Here is an 18,419-nt window from a genome sequence, read left to right as displayed (position 1 = left end):
GTGTGCAGTAAAAACATGTACCAATATCTTTATGGCAGCTTTGTTCATAATTACCAAAAACTGGATACAACCCAAATGTCCATCAACAGTGGATAAATAAAAAATGGGTAACTAAAAAAATGGATAAAGTTGTGCTACATTCATATAACGGAACACTATACAACAATGAAAAGCTATGAAGTTTGGCAAGAACACAAAACATACAGACATAATGTTGAGTACAAGAAGTCAGGCAAAATAGAGATGCACTGTATAATTAATTTCATTTATGCAAAGTTTAAAACAGGCAAAAGTAATTTGCAATATTGGAAATCAGGGTAGTGATTACCTTTAGAGAGGAAGACAGGGAAGGGGCACAACAGAGGCTTCCGAGCTGCTCATAATATTCTGTAGCTCAGCCTTGGTGGAGTTTGCACAAGTTATTCATTTGTAAAAATTCACTGTGATAAAAACTTAAGATTTATACACCTGTCTGTATATTTTACTGCTATAAAAATATTACTCAAGGGGACTTCCCTGGCGGTCCAGTGGTTAAGGCTCTGCGCTTCCAATGCAGGGGGCACGGGTTTGATCCCTGGTCAGGGAACTAAGATCCCACATGCTGCGTGGCGTGGCCACAAATAAATAAATAAATAGAAAAAATTGTAAAAAATAAAATAAATATTATCCAAAAAGGAGGGTTTTACAAAGAGCTTATACATCAAAAACAGACATAGTAATTACGGTTCTTTTAGTAAATGTTCAATAACTCTAAGAACCTGACCAACGGTATATATGTAATGCCTGTTTCTCCAGATTTTATGCGTCTTTGAGTCAGAGGAATCTCGTTAACTCCAACACAGATGTCTGGGTCTTGCTCCCATTTTCCATACCAAACCTCCACCCGCTGTGCACCAAGTCTTGTATTTCTGGGAGTCTCCAGAAGGTGTCTTCATGTGCTCTCAGTCCTGGTGGCAATTCCTCTGCCCATTGAGCCAAGTACTTCCTCCAGACCCTCTAAGCTGTGCAGGAATGAAGCACAAGAGATTGATTCACCTGCTCAGGTGGGATGTTAAAACAGTGTTTCTTGGATCTGAGTATTTTTTATAAAGCTCAGTGAGAAAACTCTTTGTTTTTACTGACGGCCTTCTACGTGCTCGTGGAAATCATGCATCTAGATACTTAGACCAGGGTATCAAGAAACTGCTACAGTGCCCCAATCAGACTTACTGCTCCACTCTGACAACTAAGGTTTCTTGCTGGCTCAAGCTCATCAGCAGATGCCTTCTACCCTTAGGGTGAATTCTTGCCCAGGAAACTCCTCAGCCTCCACCAGCCTCCCACAGCTGGACATGCCCTCACCCCAGCAGCGGGAAGGGCATGACTTCTTTCCCCATGATTCCAACCTCCCCTGGGTGTATTGATTTCACTCAGGCCTGTCCCACCGGTTCACAGATGTGCTCAGACAGGCCTGAAAACCTGTGATAGACCCCAGATAAACCAGTGTAGCAATCCCTCTACTCTGCTACTTTAATACCTGCAAACTCAGATGCTTGACTCATATGGGAGCCCAAGCCACCTGTACACCCAACTCTGAGTGTGTTCTAAATCTAGCATAAGAATGTTAAGATCCCATTCTTTTTTTTTTTATTTTATTTTAATGTTATTCTTGTCTGCTTACATTCTTTTTATGTATGTATGTATGTATGTATGTATGTATGTATGTATGGCTGTGTTGGGTCTTCATTTCTGTGTGAGGGCTTTCTCTAGTTGCGGCAAGTGGAGGCCACTCTTCATCGCGGCGGGCGGGCCTCTCACTATCGCGGCCTCTCGTTGCCGAGCACAGGCTCCAGACGCGCAGGCTCAGTAATTGTGGCTCACGGGCCCAGTTGCTCCGCGGCATGTGGGATCTTCCCAGACCAGGGCTCGAACCCGCGTGCCCTGCATTGGCAGGCAGATTCTCAACCACTGCGCCACCAGGGAAGCCCCCCATTCTTTTTTAAAAAGATTTCTTCAATGTTCTGTGTGAGAATAAATTATGTATTTAGATGTCAATACATCTACATCTAAGATTTTGAAAGGGATAAGTGCCATCTATTTTATGCTCTGGCTAGAGGGATGAAAATAATCAATTTTGATTCATCTTCTTCAGAATACAGGTGATTTTTGTTTGTTTGTTTTTCGTTTATTTTATTCAAGTATAGTTGATTTACAATGTTGTGTTAATTTCTGCTGTACAGCAAAGTGATTCAGTTACACACACACACACATACATATATACATATATACATTCTTTTTCATCAGAAAAAAGTAATTTTTTCAGAGTGTTTTGGTGCATAAATATCTGGAACAAAGAAAGAGAAATAAAGCAATAATTAAAATTGCAATCACATCCTTTGCTGAACCACTTGATGGCCTGAGATGTTGAGTTCAAATAGCAAATTCCTCCACCTGCTGGTATAAGTTTGGCTCTGCAGTTCTCACACTTAAATCTCAAAAATATAAAATGATGATTTGTCATGAAAATTATGGGTGGAGTGAAACTTCATGTTTTCATCTGAAACTGGAAATGTACTGTGATCCCATGACTAATATACTACGATTCAAGGGGGTGGAGGAAGAAATAGCACTTCAAGAAGAAAGAAAAACAGTTGTTGTAATTTGGCTTCAAGACGAATACAAGATGCTCTTTCCCTCCTGTGAACTGAGCACTTAAGTTCTGGGCTGTTTTTTCCTTCAGCATATTCTGCCTTGTATTTTCATGTGAGTGTGGTGCCTTAACCTCGTTTAAAAGTTCCTAGTAAGGCAGAGACCGTGGCCTGTATTTTTTGTACCATTAACAGTGAGCACAGTTCCTTGCATACAATGGGTGCTCATTCAATGATTGATTTGTTGACTTTCCAAGTTGGTCCATTCTTCCAGTTCCTTCTTTCACCAGGAACATGACCAAAAGGGAGTCCTCTATAGTCAATGTTGTAAAATGACCACTCCCACAATATACTTAAGTATAAAGGGGAGAGGGGAGGCAGATAAAGAGAGGGAGTGAGTGCCCAGGAAACCAGGGACTGGGGAAACAGTGTGTCTGGCTACTCTGTCGTCAGTTTGGTTCACTGATGTATCCCAAGTGCCCAGCAAAAGGCTGGACACACAGTAGTTTCTTAACAAATATTTTTTAAATAAATCAATAAATTTAAACATTGAATTTGAAAAACAGAGATAGGCTATGCTATGCGAAACTATGCTGAATGAACTCTAGTCCAAACAACAAGAAATGCAAAAAGCAAAGCCCGACATTTGTGCATGAGATCAGCTTTTAATACATCATCCAGACTCCCAGGCTCCATCCTTGAAAAAATTAAATGAAAAGGAAGCTATTTTTTTCTCTGTAATATGTTTTAAGCTGATAAATGTTACCCCTCAAATCCAAGTATCCTATTGGTTAGAGCTTTAAAGATGGATGATTAACAGCTCAGAGAAGTTAAAGTGTTTGCATCTGAGAACGTGGTGATTGTGATTCCTTCAGTTTACTCCTTAAGAGAACAAAATTCTAAAGAACAGTAATATTTGTATGGCAGCTATATGTTTTATAGGTAATCCCTGCAGTAAATCTATTACGCACAAAGAGCAAGTCAAAATGTGGACCAACTATGGTCAGCACGACAAAGGTCCTGAGCCAAGGTGGCAGGGGAGCATGTTGCATCCTGATTATCTGCTGAAACCCTAGGCTTAGCACACTTCTCGCTTCCCTTCCTCTGTCAGGATTTGTTCATATCTCTTTGCAAAACTTTCCCAGAATTTATCTCCTATAAATGTTATTCATTCCCATAGCAAGGTGAAAACTTTTTCTGAAACATGAGTCTTGTTGCATTAGTAATAATACCAGAGGGTAAAGCAGATACAAACAGTACGAAAACTCAGGTGTGTACGAAATGCAGCTTTATGTTTTATGCATAATTTGAATTTCTATTGGAACACTCATTCCTCCAGGAAAGGGAAAATGTGATCTCAGTTAATTGCTTAATTGGCCCATCACTCCAAGCACCAGTGGCAGGGGATTGGGTGTGGGAAGCCCAGGCCTTGACAAGTCTCCCCCTGGCTATTTTCTGAGTCAGCCTTCGGCATCTGGTCTTCACCCAAGGGCTGCCCCACGCCTCCCTGGGGATGGGGAGTCTCTGTGACCGTGTCTAAGCCCTGACTACTGAGAGCCTCCTCCCTGAGCTCCTGCTACTTCCCCTGGATCTTCCAAACAAGCAGGGCCACACCCCAGGCTGCTCCCTGGGGTTTCTGCTGCCTCCCCAGGGAGGCAGGCTCCCTCCAGGCTCCTTGCTCCCAGATCAGTGACATCTCTACTCCCCTCACACCCACTGTGATATCTTCTCACTCCTGTGAGTCTTCTCAGACCCTTGGCTCTCATTCAGTGTGTCTCCCAAATGTTAACCTAGGCCAGCTACAAACCAGGAAGGCTACGTCCTTCCTCAGCAAGTAGGAGCACAAGCTAGAGTGTCTCCTCAAGGGAGATGGGGAAAAGCAAACCACCAGGAGAATAAGGGAAATGCTGACTAATATTTCAAAAAATAATCCCAACCCAAAAGTTGACATCTTAATATTGCTTTTAACATTTTCTAGCACTTCTCCACTCAGAACTTTTTGGAGTTTAACCATCTTGGGAAGTGAATAGGACAGAGAGCATTACCCTCACTTTGCAGAAGTTGAAATTGAGGCCCTAAGTGATTTGCCAGCATATTTCATAACAGGTGTGAAACATAACAGGGGGAAGTCAGGTTGTTAAACATTGCCAGCTTTTCAGGAACTCCCACCGGACCACACCTAACAAACCAAACCACTGTATTAAAAAGCAAATCAGATACGACAGGACCTGAAAGTGCCAGGAACACTCACTTGCTTCAAGACAAGCCAAATATATGCAGGGAACAAGTGAATGGTCACAGTCACAGCCAGTTATAGAGATGGCAATGCGGTCAGCATGCCGTCTGCAGATCCTAAGGGCACTCAATAGTTTAATAAATCCAGGTTCTCAGTCATCTTACTAAATATTTAAAACAGCAGAGCCTAGGTAGTAACCTTGGTTGACACATTCATACATTAAATATACTCAGTGAAATGTACTTAAATTCACTCATTGGACACAAAGCGCAGCTCACCTTCCATGCTGCCCATCCCTGGGGTGCCAATGCCCATTTGTGGGGCCGCTTTGGACCTCTGGTATTTCCCTGGATTTCAGAACTGATTAGAAATACGTCAAAAGGCCAGAGAACAGTATAAAACAAACTAAGGGGACAGGGTAAGTAGGTCAGCTAAGGTGCAGTGAGAAATCATGCTTACTTAACAGATCCCAAACCGGAAAACAATATGCAAATATTTGAAAACCTCTTCAGCCTCTTACCTGTTAAATGATCTTGAGCAAACTACTTAACTTCTCCAAGCCTCGCTTTCTTCATCTACAAAATGGGAAGAAAAATAGAACTTGCCCTACAGAGCTGGTAAGAGGATTAAATGAGGGAACGCACATTAAGAGCCTAGCCAGAGCCCTTGGAAAATGCTAGCTGCAGATCTGATGAATCTGAAAGTGGTGTACCAACACGGTAAGCCCTAGTTTGGAATATAGTGGCTGTTAACCTATGTTTGTGGTCTGATATCTTTCTGGTGGTTACCAGAATGGGCCTCATAGACCTCCAACTGCAGGCAGCATAACTGACCAAGGGCCACGGACGTCCTTGCTGGGCTTGTGAAGAGGCCACGCCTCCCCAGGTTGCTCCCAGCAATGGCTAAGAGAGCATGGTGACTTCTCTGACATTGGCTTTGGTGCCAGAACTGCCAGTGGCCTTGGCTCCTTCCCCATTTTCTTTCCCACAGGCATTTGCCCTAACAAAATCCTTGCATGCTGAATCCTGTCTTGGCATCTGCTTCTCTGAACACCCAGGCTGACACACTTTCCCAAGTTCTTTTCTGACAGTGGGCAACTTACACTTGTCTTGTGAGGTCTGCACAGTTTGTTCAGCTATTCGCAAGGGCCATTTCATCAGAGCAGCCATGAGGAAGCCGCAGCTGAGAAACAGGAATAACAGGGGTCATCGTGGCCAAGGCTGGTGTAAACAGAGGTGAGCAACGTAAGTCTGACACTTTTTCAGGGAACCACAGTTTTGGGTGTTTCTCGTCAGGGAGAGGCTGAAGGAAAGGTTTTTAAAGATCGTAATCTTCTTGGTCAAGTAACTTAATCTCTCTGGGCCTCAGTGTCCTAGACCAGTACAGAATGAGCAGATGTTAGATTTCAAAGGGACCTGGGAGACCATAAGCTCTGTGTTTCCCAAACTTCAGTTACATTTCTACACTTTTAGGCCAACCCACGTGCCACCCAAATGCTAATTTTTCTTTAAGTAAATTCACTTTAACTTAAAATTTAAAAAGCGAAGTTTATGTCAGAGTGTTACTGACACTCTGGATACTGGAGAAGATACTGGAGAAGTATCACTTACCATAAACGGAAGACAACGTTATTAAATTCTTGTTAGATGCTAAAACCTGAAGAAGGTGTAGAGCCTGGACCTGCTTTCTGTTAAAAATATAGATTAACAAGTGTTAAAGACCTGCTAACACCAAATACTTTCTAGAAAGACTGGAAGAGAAGTGAAAAGACTATCTGACAATGTGATTCATTGTCATGCAAGACCAGATCTATGACACACTCCTAAGTCACCTAAGTCACTCCTTTCACAGGGGCTTGGATGATCCCTCCCTTTATGCTGTAGTTTGGACATTCTACCATTCACAGTTTTTCCACTTTGAGGGATGTGCAACTCAGGGGTGCAGGTTTACTAACTGGCTACAGAATCAAGCCAATAGTGTGTTTATTAGTTCATCATTATCCTGGGTTTCCCACAAGAACTTAGTCCATCTAAGTAGATAGGGGGGCTAGGATCCACCTATTTGGAACTTTCTTAAACACAACTAAGAAGCAGCAAGTTTGCCTTTGGTGTCTTCCATCTCTTCTTTCGCACCCCCTAATTCCTCACTCCCCATCCAAGTACCCAGACAATTCTTTTGCCTTTTGCTGCTCAGGTCTCCCTGGGAGTAAGATCTACTCAGACCTAGCTTCCCCTCATCTCACTGCTCCACCCTATTCTCCATCTAACTGTTGAACTATTTCACACCAACCTGTGAATGACCCAAAACTGGCTTAATGCTGTGACCATCCTAGAGGTATTCAAAACTGCTTTTAGAAACATATTTTTTATCATCTAATTTGTCAAGAGACCTGCCCTTTCAGCCTCCCCTCAAACTTTACCATAGAGGCTTGGTTATTTTAAGATCAACTTTTTTTTTTTTTGCATTTATTTATTTTTTATATAATTTTTTATTGAAGTATGGTTGATTTACAATATTAGTTTCAGGTGTACAACATAGTGATTCAACATTTTTATAGATTATACTCCATTTAAAGTTATTACAAAAGAATGGCTATAGTCCCTCTGCTGTACAATATATCCTTGTTGCTTTTTTTTTTTAATTTATTTATTTTTGGCTGTGTTGGGTCTTTGTTGCTGTGCGCGCGCTTTCTCTAGTTGAGGTGAGTGGGAGCTACTCTTCATTGTGGTGCGTGGGCTTCTCATTGCAGTGGCTTCTCTTGTTGAGGAGCACGGGCTCTAGGCACTTGTGCTTCAGTAGTTGTGGCGTGCGGGCTCTAGAGCGCAGGCTCAGTAGCTGTGGTGCACGGGCTTAGTTGCTCCGTGGCATGTGGGATCTTCCCGGACCAGGGCTCGAACCCGTGTCCCTGCATTGGCAGGCGGATTATTAACCACTATGCCACCAGGGAAGTCCCTCGTTGCTTATTTATTTTATACCTAGCAGTTTGTATATCTTAATGCCTTCCCCCCCTCCTTCTCTCCACTGGTAACCACTAGTTTGTTCTATCTGTAAGATCAACCATTTTGATGCTGCTCTACTCTCACTTTTAATTCAGGGTATTTCTGGCCTCATCCAGATGGCCAGACCCTCATCCTTGTGTCTCCTAAATGCTTTCCCATGCAGGTCATCAGTACTACAGGCACTGCATATTGTAACTCAGTCCTGGCTCTGCCCCAAAGGCCTAGAGTCTGAAGCCCTGACATTGGGAGGACAAGGGGTCTGGTTATTTTGCCTGACCTATGAGATCTGAAGTCTTATTTTTATGGTGAGAGCTGCATTTAGCCTGAGTCAAATAATCCGCCCCCCAACCACATCAACTCAAAATAATCAGCTTTGGTTTATTATTAACAGTAAAGTCCATTAATAAGTTGCACTAAGATTTTTTGGGGGAAATTCAATTCTGGCAATGGACTGTTTCTAAAATAATAGATTAATACCACATCTTATTGAAAAAGAAAAAGCCTCTGACATCCTAAAATACCATGTGTTTGCCTTTGACAATGTTTAAACACACACACACACACACACACACACACGCACACACACACACAAATAAATACCACCAACACTGGAGGTGAATGGTGCAAAGATCAGCCTGTACTGCAGAGTAACACAGACTGCTTTGTTTCCTGTAAACAAGGCAACCAGCCCAGTGAGTTATCCCTTCATTTTACAGGACACACCTTTCTCTTTTCTCCTCCCTCCACCCCGCCTTCGGTTAAACAAGAGGCCAAAGGTAAAAGCCCCTGCCACCTAATCAGCCTGAAGGTCCAACTCAGGACTTCTGATTCTCACTAACTTGTCTGTACAGACGAGCAGGATGCTTTGACAGGGCAAGCATGAGTCTAGGAGTCAAGAAGCCCAAATTCCTGACTCCTCAAAAACTAAATGAAAGCAAAGGGGGTGCCCTGGGTTTCTTTTCTGATCCAAGATCGGGGGATGTCAAGGACTGACAGGGACGTGGGACAACCGAAGTAAAAGAGTGCTGACCCTCCAGGATCCCTTCCGAAGCTTGTGGTAGAACCCATTCCAGGTGAGAAATAATAGCATAGCAAATAAACCTCTGTAAAACAAAAGTTTGCCAGCAACCTGCTGTTACCTGAAAACTGGGTTCACCTCTTGGTGGGTGTCGAGCCAAAAGACACAACCAAGCCAAAGATCGGGAGAAGGAAGAATTTATTACTTGCAGCAAGTAAGGAGAACACACGGAAACCTTCCCAAAGCAGAGTCTCCCTGAACAGCAAAACTGGGAAGTTTTAAGCTAAGGGTACATGCATATTCATGAAAGGGCTTGAGCAGAGGAGAACTCAGCAAAGAATTGGGGCAAAGGTAGACAGAGGCCAAGCTTTAGTTGACTTAAGTCATGAGGGTCAACATCATCATTCCACCCTCCGCCTGGGTGGGGGGCCTTAGTTCCTGCAGACCTCAAAGATGGGTATCAGATTGCTATGTATATCCCTTGGGGAGTAACTAGGGCTCTGTTTTATCACTGAACTATTATTTCTTGACTGCTTTTCCTTTGTTCCTGCATTCCCTTACTTCCCTTAAGATCATTAATTACTGAGATCTCTTCAAGGACAAGCACTGTGGCCAGGCTTAGACCACAACATGGCTTAGGCCAAAAATGCCTTCTCTTAGGTCAAGAAAGCCATGCAGGTGGTTCTCCCCTCTCCAGGGACCTTCCCCCCCCCCGCCCCCCATCTTCTTACAACGCTTTCACACCAGACATCCTCCTTCTACCCAAGACTCTAGAGTGGGGAGGCAGGACAAATTCCCTCCTCTACTCACCCCCCAGCCCCATTCCCCAGATCCGGAAGGAGGCGTCAGAGTGTCCACGTGAGTCACCAAAGGGCCCACCTTCAACTGCCAAGAGGATTCAGCCCAGGTCCCTGGCCGCCAGCCCCCCACCTCCACCCCACCCGGGCCTATCGGGTGCGCAGAGGTCTTGACAGGCGCGCTCCCACCGCCGTACGCGCCCTGCCCGGCCCAGAGCCCCAGGCAGGAGCCGGGCCTTCCCTCCGCCTCCCGAGAGGGCGGGCTGCAACCCCGGGCGGCGCCGCACCGAGGGGCGGACCCCAGACTTTCCTCCGACTCAAAAGCGGCGAGAGGCGCAGGGCGACTCCGCCCCTGTCCTGCCGCCGGGCGTTTGGAGCCGCACGTCCTGCTCGCCGCCGCCATGGCCAAGCCCCTGACCGACCAGGAGAAGCGGCGGCAGATCAGCATCCGCGGCATCGTGGGCGTGGAGAACGTGGCCGAGCTGAAGAAGGGCTTCAACCGGCATCTGCACTTCACGCTGGTCAAGGACCGCAATGTGGCCACCCCCCGCGACTACTTCTTCGCGCTGGCGCACACGGTGCGCGACCACCTGGTGGGGCGCTGGATCCGCACGCAGCAGCACTACTACGAGACGTGCCCCAAGGTACGCGCCCGGGCGCGGGGGTGGCGGGGGTGAGGGGGGCTCCTCGCCGCCCCTCGCCGGGTCGTGCCCTTCCGGGGCCGCGCGAGTCCAGCAGCCTGGCGCCGGGGCGGTGTCCGCGGCGGGGTGGGCGGAGCCCCCGGAGTGACCTCTCCTCACGCCGTTCTTGCCCCCCGCGAAGTCCGGGGTAGAGCGTCTGGGCGGCGGGTGGGCAGCCCAAGGGACAGATCCGGCCCTCCGCCAACACCCCGTTCACATCTCGTGGGCCTCACTGCGCTTCCTGCCCCTGGGGACCGCCTGGAGCCGACGTCCAGGCCTCCCTCGCCTGTCCACTTGCTTCACAAACTTTTTTGGAGCATCTCCTCTCGGCGTTTACTCAGAGATATCGGCCGGCTCCTCTCTGTATGCCAGGCACAGTTCTCGGCCCCAGGCAGTCGACCCAGAACAAAACGGATGAGAACCCTGCCTCGGGGAAGCTGAATGTTTAGGGAGAGAGACAAATGCAAAGGTCGTCAAACGGTAATAAGAGTTAAGGGGGGGTAGGTGGGGAAGAGTGGGAAGAAGGTGCTTCACAGCCCACAGAACTTTTGGAGGACTAGATGGGGGTTCGTGGGAGACCCGGGCTTGTCGTAGGTACTGCCCGAGTGTGGTGAAGGGGGAGGCGTAGAGGTCAGAGCTCTGAGCGGCCCCCGCCCCTCGCCCAACACGCAGTTCCTAGGAGTGGGGTGTGGAGCTTCTGGACTTCCTTGATTCCTGCGGACTGGAGGCCGAGGGCCAGGCCACCCGGGAACTGCTGAGGGCTGCTGTTCACAGACCACCGCTACCCGGTGCGCGGGGGCTGGAGCGGACGCCGCTGGGCGCACGGAGGAACACTATTTCCACCTGGCCAATCTGGGAAGGCGGGGTGGGGAGGACTGAGTAGGACTTGGCAGCCAGAGGGATTGTGTTGTGTAGCGTGCGGGTGAGCGAGCAGCTCTGACAGCAGCAGTGAGGATGGTTGTGAGTCTTGAGAGAGGAAACTGGAAACGCTGGTTGGAGGCATATTGGAAAGGGTGAATGATGGGAATACCCTGGAGGTAGTGGGAAATACACATAAACATTTATTAGGAATTGTTTTAATAGGTAAAGCATGAAAAAGAATAGCCCATATTCCAAGTGCTTAAAGAACCCCTAAGCAAAACAGTCCTCAGAGTAAGGCATTGCAGCTGTTACAAAGCTTTCAAATGGAAAGTAACTTCCCCATCCCTGAGGCTTAGGCCTCTACCCAAAGCTAGCAACTGCTAAACTATATCCTTAGAAAACAGTTTACGTATACATATATTTACCGTAATTTTTATTTGCATAGAGGGGACTGCACCTTACATTAAAAATTATTATTTAAGTTTTTAAGCTGGAGAGTGAGATGATGAGCCATATTTTACAACCTGCCCCCCTGCCCTCCCCACACACTTCCAAAGCATTTAGCGCCATAGAACACAGTCGCCTGGTACGTTTCTCCTCCAGTGACTTATCTGGTACTTTACGGTTTTCTTGTTCTCTTGTTAGTTTCTGCACTGGGCAAGCATTTCTTACTTACGCAGGTATAAGCCAGGTATTCTGATAGTGATACAAGTGAACAAGATCCATTCCACACATGTTCATAAAGTGTCTACTCTGTGACAGTCGTTCATATAACAGAAGGTCCCTGCCCTCAGCATAGAGTGGAGCCAGTAGGTGTGTCCAATCTTCTCTCCCACCTCCCCTGCTTTCTAGTAACTGCAGATGAATCCCAAATCTGGATCTCTAGTCTCAATTCCTTTTCTGGCTCCATCCCTACATTTGTAAGTGCTTGGTAAACATACCTAGATCTCCCCTTATTCCCTTAAACTCAGCATGTTTAAAAACTCAAATCATCATCCCTCCCAATCCTGCCCTCCCTTCTGTGTTTCTAATGTTAATGGCATTGTCATCCTGACAGTCACCCAGACACAAAACTTTAGTTTCGCCTTTGATTTCCTCCTGTATTCCCCATTCAACAAGTTGCCAAATTCTGTTGATTTCTGCAGTTTGCCTTGAAAATACCCACTCTGCTCCGTTCTCACTTCTCTGCCTAACTGAGGCCCTGGCCTCTGGCCTTCGATGAAGTAGATTTCTAAGTGTTTACCTTGCTTCCCAGAAATGGTTAAACTGGCAGCGTGCAGCTGAATATGGCTAGCAGACTTATTTTGTTTGGTCGGTTAGACATCTTTAAGCAGTTTTATTTTCCGTACCTTCGGGCAGGACACTCCAGTTCTTGGCCGAGTACTCCTCATTGTTTTTTGTGACTGCCTTTACACACGTATTTTCTCTGCCTGGCTCCTGAAGGCATTTGAGTTTGCAGTCCCAGCTCATTCTATGCATTATAGTCTGATTAAACCTCTTAAAGAGATCCATCTTGCCCTCTGCTCAGATCTATATCACTGGCAGTATTGCCTGCCACAGTCCTTAAGCACTGAAGGCCCTTCTCAGCCCAGGTGAGCCTGTCCCTCCCGTCTTATCTCCCATTACCCTCCCTCCCATTACCTTGCTCTCCCACCAAACCAATTTGCCGTCCCCATCCATGCCCTGTTCTCCCCACTTCCGGGCCTCTGCCCACACTGCACCCTTCACCCGGGATGCCCTCCCCACCACGTGGGACTCTGCTCGACTCTTGCCTGCCCTGCAAGTCTCAGTTGTGTTGCCGCCTATTCTATCCACCTAGTAATTAATACTAGGAACAAATTAAAAGTATTTTTTAAATATTGCTTATTGTTTGTCTTCTTTATTTTATCTATACAAGCTTTTTGAAAATTTCTAATTTTTGTAAAATATACATAAGATATTAGTAATAGTAGTGCATGCATGTAATCTATAAGCTATATTGGAGATGCTCAAATATTTTACTACCAGAAGTATGTTTTAAATGTTTAGGGACCACTAACTAAGAGGATGAGGGAGATCAATTTTTTAAGGTCTTTTATACCCCCAAATATAAGGTGCAAGCCCCCCCAAAAAATCTATTTATGGGAAAATAGGAAATCACCTTAAATTTATGTCCTTGGAAAATCTGTCATGTAACAAGATGCTATCAACTACTTTATTTTAAGCAGCAACATATTTTTAGGAAGACCTTGAAATGTCTTAAAAACTCTTAAGTCCATGCTAATTTAGAATCCTTAAAAGGGAGACAAAGAAATTTAACACAGATGTTGTCATTATTCCTGGGACTATGACCTCACAATTGCAAGTGTTGGATATATATACTGTATTTATAACCAAGCTTTTTATAGATCACTAAAAAGTAAAAAGCGATAGGTAGTGGTTATATTATAGAGATCATGAAAATGCACACAGGGAAGAATGAAAAAAACTGCCCTGATGTTATGTAAATGGATATTTGTGGCTTGAGATGCTCTTTTTTCTGATGCATTGGTACAAGGGCGCCAGCCTTGGGGGTGAGTGACGCCTTGCACCTCTTTGGCCTGAGTCTGCCCCAGGAAAGATACCTTTTCCCAGCTCACAGAAAGGTATCTAACAAACTAATGAGGGCCCTAATGACAGCATTATAGATATTCAAACAACTTGGATAAAAATAATGATGATGTGCTCTGGAAAATAGTGTTTGATAACATGTTGACTATCCATGGGAAGACTTGGAATTCAATTGTTTCATAAAATGAAAGTAGGGAAAAGTGAGATTTCTGAATTGACATTTTCATATAATATTTTAAGTATATATGTGTAACTAATGAGTTAAATATAATAGGCATTTCTTCTTTTTTTATTTTTATAATAGGCATTTCTTATATTGAACTATATTCATTTTTTTTTTTTTTTAGTACTTCCTGGTTGACCAAATCCTTTTCTTTGGGGTTATTCCTGTTGAGAAATGGGGAAGTCCCTAAAATTTGAGGTGACTTTATATTGATATTGATGCATTTACAGATTTTTATTGTTTTCTTTTGTGTTTGGTGAAAAAGAAAAGAGGAACTGATATAGAGAGTAAGATATTTTATAAGAGGATGATGAAGTTACTGACCCTTTTTGTTTTCTTGACTAGTAAACTGTGCTTGTATTTTAAAGGGTTTTAGGTAAGTCTGAGCTTTGCACCTTTCGCTTTCAACTCTGATAGTACTGATATTTACTTGGCTTCTACTATGTCAAAGGCAAACAGTTTCTAAGCTGATAGAGAAATGTCCTATTTCACCAAGAACAAACACCAATAAACCTGAGGCAGTCTTTTGTTATACAGAAGGAACTATTGCCAGTTCATAGACTTTCTAGGATAATTTTAATTCTAAAATATTTAATTATAATATTACTTGCAGTAACAGTTAAGGAGGAATACTTTGTAGCCATTGGGTGTATCTTGAAGGAGTTAATCTCTGTGTTTCTTGGATGACTTGAGATGCTCACAGCCAACCCCACCTGACCCTCATCCTATAAACATTTTACAGACGAATGATGAGCTATGTCAGTCTGACTTCCGTTTACCCCAAACATATGTTTTTTCATGAGGCTCATGTACAGGAAGAAAAAACCCACAAAACATTGAATCTAATGAGTTGGATGAGTTTGCTTTTTTTCCTCTCCCTGGGGGTAAAAGATATACATTTTTTTAAGTATTACCAAAACCAGGATATGAAATGGTTTTTCCAAAGCCAGTTAGTTATCAGTAGTGCTTTTCTTTAGCCCTTCATGCATCTATAGGAGTCTCATTTGAACCTGAGTTAAAGTAGCCCTGCCTGTTTGTTTCTTATTGGTGACCTTGTCTTTTTACGTTGACAAGTAAGATTAGCCTCATAGCCGTTAACAAGACCTCTCTCTTCTTTGTTTCAGAGGGTTTATTACCTCTCTTTGGAATTTTACATGGGCCGAACATTACAGAACACCATGATCAACCTTGGCCTGCAGAATGCCTGTGACGAGGCCATTTACCAGGTACATTGTCTCCGTATTTCTCTCATTCTCTCCCTTTAAATTTCAAGTTCAACTCAGGAACCTTGGGGATATAGCCACCCCCCCCCCCAAAAATGGTGAAAAATTGCTTCTATAGACATGGCTATTACAAATGATTAGAAATCTAAACTATAGTATTCCTGATCTCTGGGTTAAGAGGAACAAAGCTAGAGAACTAGTTTTGCCTCATGAGAATTTTGTTCTGCAATCAGTTTTTGACAGCATTACGCAACAAATTACATTTTAGAAATTAGCATCTGAACAAGCCTTTAAGAAGTACTTGAGTCCCTGCTCTCAGAATCACAAGCTTTACTTTGGGCTCCTATATACTTTTTTAAAGGGATCAAAGTTTGACTGTTATTTGTATATCAAAGCAATATGTGAAAGTAATAAACTTTTAAAATTCTGCTGTCATCCTCCCTCTGTTGCTTAATGAGATGTAAAATACACTTCCTCTTTAAATGAGGAGCCTGAGGTCTTGAACCTAATGCGCTAATTTGTTTGAATGAACTGTTTCTCCTTTGACCTTCAAGTATCTTCATACCAAAAATAGTCCTTAACCTTTCTGATGTGGTTAATAGGAGGAACGTGTATTTGCAAAGATGCACTCTAAATAAGAGACTGTTCAAGTTGCTTTTGTCCTGGCATAGGGTTGTTCTCCTCTCATGTGGCCAGCCGCTTGTCACTAGGGCTGGTTTCCTTTGTGTGGGTTTAGTAGAGCATTTCGTGTGAAAGAACCATTGCATCTCCTCTCTGCTTCCCTTTTCTTTGCTTCCCCTGATATCAGCTGAAAAAAATATACCTCCTTTGCACCATAATCTAACCAGGTGGGATGAAGGGACCCATGTCTCCTTGCTCAAGGTTTACAGCCTACTCTAGACTCACATGTTTAGAATGTTAAAAATCCTGAGCACTAGCGTTTAGCAGTTGATGTCACAAGGACCCCAGTACTCTAGTCACCAGGGAGCAAGTTTGAAAGCCCTTTGAACAATGAACAGAAGCAAATCCATTTTTTTTTTAATTTTTTTTTTTTAATGATACTCTTGTCTGCTTACATTCTTTTTATTTATGTATGTACTTATTTATTTATGGCTGTGTTGGGTCTTCATTTCTGTGCGACGGCTTCCTCTAGCTGTGGCAAGTGGGGGCCACTCTTCATCGCGGTGCGCGGGCCTCTCACTATCGCGGCCTCTCTTGTTGCGGAGCACAGGCTCCAGACGCGCAGGCTCAGTAGTTGTGGCTCACGGGCCTAGTTGCTCCGCGGCATGTGGGATCCTCCCAGACCAGGGCTCGAACCCGCGTCCCCTGCATTGGCAGGCAGATTCTCAACCACTGCGCCACCAGGGAAGCCCGCAAATCCATTTTTGAGCTCTTAGAAGATTTAGTTATCAGGACTTGTGTCAGAAAGCAACTTTTGATATAAGGGTAGGGATCCAAGCAGGTAACCGCACGGCAACTGGGGCATCCACTTCAAGCATAGTTACATCTTGTGCGTATGTTTTCAAATGTGTAAACTATGTTTCCATGTAAAATGTCATGGATTGCCTCACTTTCAGGTAAGAATGCAGTCATTTCACAGCGGACCATTATTAGCCAGGCATGGGCTAGATTATTATCTAGTCAGCAGAGGACAGGTCGTTTAATTTATCTGGCCATCAATTTCCTCATTGTAAGATGAACAGTCCAAAGTGACCTCTAGAGCTGCAGAATTTTGGTATGAGTCCACGCTGCTGCTACTGACCTCTGGCTGTGCGGGTCCCAACACTCTGTGGCAGGGAGCTGACTGGCAACCAATTCCATCATCCCCAAGGTCACAGTTGCTCCTTGGCCTCCCACAGTCTCCCTCTCTTCTTTTTTTTTTTTTTTTTTTAAAGGATTTTCTTATTTATTTATTTATTTATTTTATTTATTTTTGGCTGTGTTGGGTCTTCGGTTCGTGCGAGGGCTTTCTCCAGTTGCGGCAAGCGGGGGCCACTCTTCATCGCGGTGCGGGGACCGCCCTTCATCGCGGTGCGCGGGCCTTTCTCTATCGCGGCCCCTCCCGTCGCGGGGCACAGGCTCCAGACGCGCAGGCTCAGCAATTGTGGCTCACGGGCCCAGCTGCTCCGTGGCATGTGGGATCTTCCCAGACCAGGGCTCGAACCCGTGTCCCCTGCATTAGCAGGCAGATTCTCAACCACTGCGCCACCAGGGAAGCCCCCTCTCTTCTTTTTTTAATTGAATATAGTTAATTTACAATGTTGTACTAGTTTCAAGTGTACAGCAAAGTGACTCAGCTATATATTCTTTTTTAGCTTCTTCTCCATTATAGGTTATTACAAGATACTGAGTATAGTTCCCTATGCTATGCAGTAGGTCCTTGTTTTTGTTTTTGGTTTTTTTTTATAAATTTATTTTATTTATTTATTTATTTTTGGCTGCATTGGGTCTTCGTTGCTGCGCACGGGCTTTCTCTAACTGCGGCAAGTGGGGGCTACTCTTCGTTGCGGTGCACAGGCTTCGCATTGTGGTGGCTTCTCCTGTTGCAGAGCACGGGCTCTAGGCGCGCAGGCTTCAGTAGTTGTGGCACGCGGGCTCAGTAGTTGTGGCTCACGGGCTTAGTTGCTGTGTGGCATGTGGGATCTTCCCAGACCAGGGATCAAACCCATGTCCCCTGCATTGGCAGGCAGATTCTTAACCACTGCGTCAGCAGGGAAGCCCAGTAGGTCCTTGTTGTTTACCTGTTTTATATACAGTAATGTGTACGTGTTAATCCCAACTCCTAAATTATCTCCCCCTCCCACTATCCCCCCACAGTCTGTTATCTACCCCAGAGAGAAGTAGAGGATTTTAGGCCCATCCAGCAGGACCACAGGGCTGAGGTTTCCCTGACTGCTGTCTGGCCCCCGGTGTCATGGGCAGTGACTCACTAACTGGTTTTGGGTTAACAACCTTTGACCTTACTGAGTAAATATGTTGTGATCATGAAAAGATGAACTTTAGTCCATCCCAGAAAATCTGACCTCATACCTTTTGGTAATTTTCAAAATTTAGTCCAGTTAGTATCAACTTGGTACTGGGACTATTTCTGAGGTTTTACCCTGACAACCAAAAATAATTTTCAGAAATAGTAATAGCCAACATTTATCGAGAAATATCTACCCAG

General features: G+C 44.7%; 1 protein-coding gene across 2 annotated transcripts in view; it reads left to right on the top strand.

Moving 5' to 3' along the window:
- Positions 1 to 9,893: 9,893 nt before the first annotated feature.
- The window catches only part of PYGL (glycogen phosphorylase L), a 57,228-nt gene continuing 48,702 nt past the window's right edge, over positions 9,894 to 18,419 (top strand). The window contains exons 1-2 of one of the 2 annotated variants that reach the window (XM_007192839.3): positions 9,894 to 10,321; positions 15,155 to 15,256. In XM_007192839.3, the coding sequence (XP_007192901.1) occupies positions 10,079 to 10,321; positions 15,155 to 15,256 (345 nt within the window). In that variant the 5' untranslated portion in view covers positions 9,894 to 10,078. Of the gene's footprint in view, positions 10,322 to 10,514; positions 10,838 to 15,154; positions 15,257 to 18,419 lie in introns of those variants that run through there. The other variant, XM_007192840.3, reaches the window with a different exon arrangement.

The sequence above is a fragment of the Balaenoptera acutorostrata genome, chromosome 3, assembly GCF_949987535.1.
Source record: "Balaenoptera acutorostrata chromosome 3, mBalAcu1.1, whole genome shotgun sequence".
Classification (NCBI taxonomy): Eukaryota; Metazoa; Chordata; class Mammalia; order Artiodactyla; family Balaenopteridae; genus Balaenoptera; species Balaenoptera acutorostrata.
This window is presented reverse-complemented; position numbering and strand designations above follow the sequence as displayed.